Here is a 9,324-nt window from a genome sequence, read left to right as displayed (position 1 = left end):
TAGAAAAAGTACTAAAATATCACTAAGGTACCCATAACTTTTGATAGGGTTGTCAGATATTCAATCTTTCGGGCTCATTGAAAAGGTCTTTCAAATAACTTTCTAAAAATGTATAACAAAAATCGGTTCAGCCAGTCCGGAGATAATCGAGTGCATATTTTCCAGTGCTCAGACTTACAGACATACACACGCACAGACATTTGCTCAGAATTTGATCCCAAGTCGATATGTACACGTGAAGGTGGGTCTAGGAGGTTGAATTAAGAAGTTAATTTTTCGAGTAATTTTATAGCATTTTCAACCCATATCAAGCAATAAATAGCTAAATGGGAAGTGAACAGGCAAGTTTCTGTCAAAACGTTTGAAAACAATTTGTTTAAATAGAGAAAATTAGCAAATTGGAGTACGGAAATTGGACCGGATCATCAACCTGCTTAACATACGGAAATTTCAATTGATGACCTAAATCTCAACTCTAAAATTTTATATATTCATTCAGTATCCATAAATGTCTGTGTATGTACTTTTTTAATGTGTAGGAGTTATTTTCGAAAGCACGAGTTTGAAAAGCGTTCTTTTGGTCGCATTTTGTATGGTCTACTGTGGGCCACAGACTATCCTACATTCATTTCAAATTTCTTGAATGCCTTTTGCGCGTGCAGGTTAATATGCTGGCTTAATGTCATGCGACGGCATGGTCACTATGCATTGTTTTATTTTGAGTTTAACGTAGATCACTGTAGCCAAGAATCGCTCTTGCACACTTATAAATGAAAAAAAATGTTCAAAAGTAATAATCATCATACTAGTTCTAGAATATATGCACTAGAGGTGGGCAAAAAAAGAGCGAACCACTCAAAGAGCCGGTTCACTAAAAAGAACGAACGAACCATGGCTCACAAAAAAAGAACCGCGGTTCTTTTTTAAACTCCGGTCTTTCCAAAGAACCGTTCCGTTGAGATATTTTTTAAACTTGTTATAAAAATAATTCATTGAATTTCGAACAAATCGAAGCATAAAAATAGTTTTTAGTATTGAAAATGCAATTCCAAATTTAAAAAATAATTGCTTATAAAAATAAATCCCAAAATTGCATTTACATTGTGATCATACATTAAAAGTATTACCCGAGTACGAATTTGAGCATTTAAAATTGCTTAGCTTGTAAAATATTACCAAAACTTTAATAAATATCTAAGAGATTCTGGATTCATTAGTTCAATTTTAGCAAAAATAAACGCAATTTTAAAATTTATAGCAATTCCTCCAAAATCCTAGATTTAAGTTTTGATGTCAATTATTTGAACGTTTAGGTTCGAGTAGAAATCTTGACATAGAGACCGCCAAGACCTATTGTTTTCACGGACATCTTCTTGGTTTCTGATTTTTTTTAAATGATTTATAAAAGTACAATGTGAAATTACTTTAAAAATCACACCATTCTTAAAAATAACCTTTTAATCGAAGTTTTGAAAAAGAGCGAAAGAGCCGTTCAAAAGAGCGGCTCTTTTTGATGAGCGAACGAAAATGAGCGGCTCCTAAAAAAGAACGGTTTTGCCCACCTCTAATATGCACAGTTGTGTGTTATTCATAAGTCCAAAATGTTCAATTATTCATATAAGTCCAAATATTCATTTTCTAACTACTTTGGATTGGAAATCTAAACTTAAATTTAAAATCCTCTAAACCTAATGTTCAAAAACTAAACATTCCTTTAACTGTTGTAGTACTACTTCTGTCAAAAACAATCAAAAATTTATGAACTGATATACAAATAGGATAGAAATCGCGATTTGGAAAAGAAATGACCATTTACTTCAAAATATCCGTAGTTCCTCGATTCGCAACAATGGTCGATACAACCATAATCGGAAAACGGTTAGTTCAACAGATCAACGAATTTTGTCCGATATCATTACATTATTGATTGATCGAGACTCTATGGACAATTTGACATAAAAGAATGCCTAGTATTCTACATCAATAAAAGTTTATTGACAGCATTACTCTAACTTAACAATTGCAACTAACTTTAACATCAAATAGATTTGGAAAGGATATAGATTTATATTAAATGCTAATGCTAAGCAACAAATCAATTGTACTATCCTGAAGTCCCAACCTAATACCCACAAAAAATAAAAAAAATATAAAAATTGAAATTACAAGCCCAGGTTTCAACATTTGGATGAAAAGTGTTTTAAAATGCATTTTACAGGCGTACAGTTGCTTTCCAATCATTAGTTTTGAAAATATCGAGGCATTGACGGAATTTTTTATTCGCAAAAAAAAACTTTTCGTGGGACTGTACATTGGTATTTCATGAAAATTTTAAATGTTTTCAAAGGAGTTCAAACATGCTACATATGATTATAAACGCGGGAAAATGCCTTTTAAATGGTTTTCAGTTGATTAAACTTTAATTTTCATTATAATTTTGAAGTTTTTCGGAAAAATATTTTGTTTGCCCCCTGATTATTCAGGTCAACTTTGAATGGAGGGGGCCGACATAATCTTTGAAAAATATTTGCAACGGCCTAAGAAATAAAAAAAGTTTTTTTTTGTTCGTGATTCGATTATCCGAAGTCTAATACAAACCCCCGGATAATCAAAACTTTGTATAATCGAGGCTTCGGATAATCGATTCTAGACTGTACTCTAAAAATTGAAAACAAAAAAACCTGAAACCTAATACTTTTCAGAAATTTGTAAGGAAATTTCGGATGTATTTAACCATCTTTATTTATCTTTTTTTAATACAAGCAATTTTATTATTTCATCTTTATTATTATTATTTAGCATACATGCGTGTGAGAGTTTGTTTGTTTTCGTGAAACCAATAGGATTAATACGTTTAAAAGGGCTGAATGCGCTTACTTTTCTGTTCGCCGCTACACCGACTATAGTCACTTTGCCACGTTAAGTTCTGCACCGAGATAAGTGTGCGCTGTGTGCTGTTTAATTTTTTTGTTTTGAAATTAGTCGTGTTCGAGCAGTTTTAAGCCCCCAAGTTACTTGAAAGTGTGAATAAGTAATCGTTTAGATTTACGTTGGTGTAGTAATGTTATTTGTTTTAACTAACAGTTTTTATAATATTATAACTGATTGATTAAATATATACAACGCGGATTCATTCATTTAAAAAACGGCTACACTTTAAAATGGTCACATTTATGAACGATTGAACGGAATTGGTGTAAGAAAGGTACCACAATTATTGTGTAAATCGAAAAAAAATAATCTAACTAAACTTATACAATCACAAATTTGACTTTAAAAGTGATGATATCATGTTATGTATTCGGAACGTTCGTTTAGACTCCATTAATCGTGGAAGGATTCGCGCAGGAGGGAATTTCACAGATTTGATTATATTTTAGTTTATGAGTTTAACTTATACCTATGTATCTTCACGGAACTTTGATTCTTACACTTAGATTCGCGGCGTAAAACATGCAGAATGTAGAAAAAAATATTTTAGAATTTAAAGATTTGCGATGCGAACGATGCAATTGGTGGAATGAGTTTGTCATCATTTTTTTTTTAAACGATGACTTCCCTTTGGTTTGCTAGGTCCAGTCAATTTTGTTTCGGTTTTTTGTTTGTTTGCGCCAGAGTTATAACTTCTAAAAAGACGAAATTGTTTAATTTTTTTTTTGGAAATTTTTGATTCTTTATATGAGCAGTTCTCTAGGATTTCGGTCATTCGTTTTTTTTTGTATTTTTTAATCCGGCTGAAACTTTTTTGGTGCCTTCGGTATGCCCAAAGAAGCCATTTTGCATCATTAGTTTGTCCATATAATTTTCCATACAAATTTGGCAGCTGTCCATACAAAAATGATGTATGAAAATTCAAAAATTTGTATCTTTTGAAGGAATTTTTTGATCGATTTGGTGTCTTCAGCAAAGTTGTAGGTATGGATATGGACTACACTGGAAAAAAATAATACACGGTAAAAAAAATTTGGTGATTTTTTTATTTAACTTTTTATCACTAAAACTTGATTTACAAAAAAACACTATTTTTAATTTTTTTTATTTTTTGATATGTTTTAGAGGACATAAAATGCCAACTTTTCAGAAATTTCCAGGTTGTGCAAAAAATTACTAACCGAGTTATGAATTTTTTAATCAATACTGATTTTTTCAAAAAATCGAAATTTTGGTCGTAAAAAATTTTCAACTTCATTTTTCGATGTAAAATCAAATTTGCAATCAAAAAGTACTTTAGTGAAATTTTGATAAAGTGCACCGTTTTCAAGTTATAGCCATATTTAAGTGATTTTTTTGAAAATAGTCGCAGTTTTTCATTTTTTTAAATTAGTGCACATGTTTGCCCACTTTTGAAAAAAATATTTTTGAAAAGCTGAGAAAATTCTCTATATTTTGCTTCTTCGGACTTTGTTGATACGACCCATAGTTGCTGAGAAATTGCCATGCAAAGGTTTAAAAACAGGAAAATTGATGTTTTCTAAGTCTCACCCAAACAACCCACCATTTTCTAATAACGATATCTCAGCAACTAATGGTCCGATTTACAATGTTAAAATATGAAACATTCGTGAAATTTTCCGATCTTTTCGAAAAAAATATTTTCAAAAATTTTAAATCAAGACTAACATATCAAAAGGGCGTAATATTGAATGTTTGGTCTTTTTAAAATGTTAGTCTTGATTTGAAAATTTTAAAAATATTTTTTTCGAAAAAATCGGAAAATTTCACAAATGTTTCATATATCACCATTGAAAATTGGACCATTAGTTGCTGAGATATTGACGATAGAAAATGGTGGGTTGTTTGGGTGAGACTTAGAAAACATCAATTTTCCTGTTTTTAAACCTATGCATTGCAATATCTTATCAACTAAAGGTCGTATCAACAAAGTCCGAAGAAGCAAAATATAGAGAATTTTCTCAGCTTTTCAAAAATATTTTTTTCAAAACTGGGCAAACATGTGCACTAACTTAAAAAAATGAAAAACTGCGACTATTTTCAAAAAAGTCACTTAAATATGGCTATAATTTTTAAACGGTGCACTTTATCAAAATTTCACTAAAGTACTTTTTGATTGCAAATTTGATTTTACATCAAAAAATGAAGTTGAAAAATTTTTACGACCAAAATTTCGATTTTTTGAAAAAATCAGTATTGATTAAAAAATTCAAAACTCGGTCAATGATTTTTTGCACAACCTGGAAATTTCTGAAAAGTTGGCATTTTATGTCCTCTAAAACATATCAAAAAATAAAAAAAAATTAAAAATAGTGTTTTTTTGTAAATCAAGTTTTAGTGATAAAAAGTTAAATAAAAAAATCACCAAATTTTTTTTACCGTGTATTATTTTTTTCCAGTGTAGTCCATATCCATACCTACAACTTTGCCGAAGACACCAAATCGATCAAAAAATTCCTTCAAAAGATACAGATTTTTGAATTTTCATACATCATTTTTGTATGGACATCTGCCAAATTTGTATGGAAAATTATATGGACAAACTAATGATGCAAAATGGCTTCTTTGGGCATACCAAAGGCACCAAAAAAGTTTCAGCTCGATTAAAAAATACAAAAAATAAAATTGAAGAAAAAAGACCGATTTCGTAGAGAATTGCTCATATATAAAATAAAACTTGAAAAAATAGGAAAAAAAAGCTTAAAACAAAAAAAATCGTTATGAGAATAAAAGTAATGTGGTAAAGAAAAAAGATTAAAAAAGACAAAAGTTTGGAAAGCATCAAAGTTGTTAACAATATTATCGTTTCGTCATAGATGTTCGACGATAAATAACGATAATCATTGATCAGTACCTCTTAACGTTTAAAAAATATTCGGTTGATGTAGTTACAATGTATTTTCTTTTGAAACGTAAAAGTTTTAAATGAAATCTCAATTTTAATTAAATCTTTTGAGAGATTTTATAGCATTCCTTCATTGGAGAATGCAAAAAAAAAAAAACAATAAAATAAACAATAATACGTAGGTATTTTGTGAAATTCATAGTAATTTCGCAATTTGCTTTTATAACTACAAATCGGTGGATTACCGTAATTTATCGCCGATAACCTTTTCGAATAACAACCTTGGAAAACATGAATAAATTATAAGCAAACAAAATCAGCACAATCGACAAATTACCTTTAAGCATTATTCTAATTGTTAATGTGGCTAAACTCCATCAGTTCGGCGTTCTGCAGTGGTTCGGTTTCGGTTTCGGAGATGATTTGCTTGAGCCACTGCTGAATTTGCATCGTGTGCTCTTGCGTTGCACCGGGAGTGGCGGCTGCGGCTGCGATCGGTTCTTTCGCCGCAACATCGGCGACTACGGCTGCGGCCGTCGTCGGCGATGCCAGCGCAAACAAATCGCCGAGCACCTGTGTTAGGGTATCGTCCTGCTGGGGCAGGTTCAGCACGGCACGCAGCTCCGCCACCGTCAACGGCAGCCGTTGTGGTTTGGTGTCGGAAGAGCCGTCGGAGGACGAAGATTCGGACGGTGGCCGCGGGGATTCCGAACTGGTAACATTAGTCGATTCGGAAGACTGCGGATTTGGCACGTGCGCCGATGCCAGACTAGTCTTAAGGATGTGCTGGCGAAGTATTTTGTTCTCCGTGATGAGACGCTTGTAGAAGCCACACTCTGGGCTGCCTTCCTCGGAGGGACATCGCGCGACCGCCGGGGGAGACTTTGGCTCGGCCGATTTTACCGCCGACTCTTCCGGGCAGGTGTTTATCGTTAGATTTGTTACGTTCTTAAGGTTGATTGTGCCGCCGCAATTGTTCATCGTCAGATTAGAAATGTGTTTCATGCTCTTCTCTACGTGCTGTTTGCTACTTTTGGCCACGAGACTGCGCTCAGTGTCGGTGCTGGACGAAACGTTACCGCCACTGCCGTGTCTACCTGCCTTGACCAACTCAGTTTGAGACGCTTTTGTTATCATCTGTTGCTGCTGCTGCTGCCTGGCAACTTTTGTTGGGTCAATTCCAAACGCCCCACACTGGCCGATTCCGTTGTTGTTGCTAATATCAACAGATGCCTTTCTACCTTCACCTTGCGTTGAAAGTGAATCTGTTACAATGCGCTCGCGATTTCGAAAGTTTGTTAGATCGATTTTGATGCGTTCCAGATCCTCCTCCAGCTGCAGCTCTGCACTTTCATTGAAACTCTTATCGATCAGCTCTTTGCTTTCGTTCAGGGCCAGATTGATAATGGACTCTCGCACCATTTCCGCACCCTCCTTGATAAGGCTCTTGTTGTTGAAGAATTCCACCACAATTTCCTCACTCTCCGGATTTTCCCGTTCGTCATCCCCAACTCCCCGTCGACAGCTTTTATGCATCAAATCGTGATCATCCTGAATGTACTCCTCGTTCTCGTACGGATCCTTAAGTATAATGTTAAAATTATCTATATTATATTTCCCGTACGTCCGGATCCGGGCAATCAGCTCCTCCTCGCCGTTGTCCACAAACTTTATATTATCGAACTGGAATGTGACATGGTGCGACTGCTGGACCACGACCGACAGCTGTCTCAGCAGCAGCTTCTCCCGCAGATCCAGTGCCTTCCGGATACGGTCGAACGATCCGTGCACTTGCTCCTTTAGCTAGAGGACGGAACAGAGCAAAAACAAATAAATTTCTAGGCGGATTCACCTCACTTGAATATTTTCCTACAAACCTTCTCGGAAAATGCATTGTTCCTGTTGCAATCCATGTCTGCTGGGGCATCAACCAAAATACGGGCGGGACAGATTCTACAAACTAAAACTACACTATCTAAGGTCAAGTGATGGTGAAAATTAGCCAGCAATATTAAAAATTGTTAATCACATTCGAAAAACATGAAAACTATCACTTTCTTTTCTTTTAGCGAATTTCAATCTGTGACAGCTAAGACCATAGTTGATTCATCTTACATGGGTGCACACATGTAGCCCGAATGGGAGCGAACTTTTATTACGTAACGCAAAAAGTCTGTAGCCAAAATTTCTAATCTGAATTAGTTTACAAAGTATCAAAATTATAGAAATTGAAAACTTCAATTATAAAAAATATAAGTCTTCCAAAACTAAAAAAAATAATTAAATGAAGCTAGTCTGAAAATCATACAATTTAATCAGATATTTTTTAATAATTGGGTACTAAAGCCCTATGTAATTTTTTATGTAGAGCGGTAAAAAACATGATTAAAAACCATTTCTGATCACTTTTTTTTTTTCATTTTAATGCAAAAAAAAATTTTACGAGACAACATTTTTTCGATGGATCAACTATGGTCCCCTTGGAACGAGCTGTCAAGTAGGAGCTTTTCTGTCAAGAAGGACCGCGAGGTTAATTTTTCAAAATTGATTTTAAAATCCATTTTAAACTCTTTGTGGTCGTACAAAGGGTCATTGTACTCAGAAAAATAAGCTTTATCGCTGTAAACAATAATATCAGCAATCTAAGCTTCATTTTAGGACCCAATTGTAATTGTAATTTCGAGCCAAACATTTCATTAGGGCCCAAAAGCAAAAACCGCGATTCGAGAAAATCGCTTGCAAAAAATGGACAACTTGTTTCAATTCCTATTTAAAAAATAAGCTTGACTGATGGTATTTTTACTGATGATTCGATAAAACACATCATTATCCTCAACTCTGCTTTACTGCTTCTTAATTTATGTTGATTTTCGCAATAAAATTCATAAAAAAAATCTCGTTATTGGGCCCTTTAACTTTCCAACTGTTGTTCATAATGGGCCCTTTCTAAATGCAATTCGAAGAGAACTAAAAGGGCACTAAAGCGCTGTCACCGGATTGTTGTTTTGAATGATGTTTATGGGCCCTTTTGTTTAGTTAGAAATAATGAGGAATTCAGTGGAAATTTTGATAATTGGTGAAGTTTTGTGATTGAATGGTGTAGATAAGGTAAGTCAAACATAAAAATTATTCAAAAGTGTACTGAACAGCAGCCACGGGTCAGTATTAAATAGTGTATTTCGATGAAGTTTTTTTTCTACAGAAATGCTTGGTGAAAAGTAAACCAAACTTTGCTTTGAAGTGAATTAGTGTTAAGAATGTATGAAAAGTTCACTTTATAACACAAAAAGTTCCACAACTACGAAAAACTAACGAAAAACAAAAGGGCACATTTGAACTTTTATTTTGGGTTTGGAGTGAAAATTGTTATGTGCCCTTTTGTGTTTTTGATTTTTTCAATAGGAAATTGTTTGCTATCAATCTGATTCTCGGAGGGCATGTAGGGAGTGTACTAATGAGTGGAATAGTGGAATAATCCCGAATGTTTACGTTTTGGTTTTGTGCCCTAATGAAATGTTTGGCTCGAT

The 9,324-nt window shown here is 33.9% G+C and overlaps 2 protein-coding genes across 6 annotated transcripts in view; one reads left to right on the top strand and one right to left on the bottom strand.

Moving 5' to 3' along the window:
• LOC120417462 (kinesin-like protein subito) overlaps positions 1-9,324 on the top strand; it is a 39,259-nt gene that overhangs the window by 25,346 nt on the left and 4,589 nt on the right. The gene's annotated exons all lie outside the window — the stretch shown is intronic.
• LOC120417463 (uncharacterized) lies at positions 2,750-7,893 on the bottom strand. 3 transcript variants are annotated; one of them, XM_039579531.2, is made up of 3 exons: positions 7,675-7,893; positions 6,135-7,600; positions 2,750-3,626 (listed from the first exon to the last, which is right to left on the bottom strand). In XM_039579531.2, exons 1-2 carry the CDS (start codon positions 7,708-7,710, stop codon positions 6,149-6,151), a joined length of 1,488 nt encoding a protein of 495 aa, XP_039435465.1. In that variant the 5' UTR covers positions 7,711-7,893; the 3' UTR covers positions 2,750-3,626; positions 6,135-6,148. The 3 variants fall into 3 exon arrangements, with proteins under 3 accessions (XP_039435465.1, XP_039435467.1, XP_052565346.1); XM_039579533.2 differs by having other exon boundaries at positions 2,750-3,623; XM_052709386.1 differs by having other exon boundaries at positions 2,750-7,600.

The sequence above is a fragment of the Culex pipiens genome, chromosome 3, assembly GCF_016801865.2.
Source record: "Culex pipiens pallens isolate TS chromosome 3, TS_CPP_V2, whole genome shotgun sequence".
Taxonomy (NCBI): Eukaryota; Metazoa; Arthropoda; class Insecta; order Diptera; family Culicidae; genus Culex; species Culex pipiens.
This window is presented reverse-complemented; position numbering and strand designations above follow the sequence as displayed.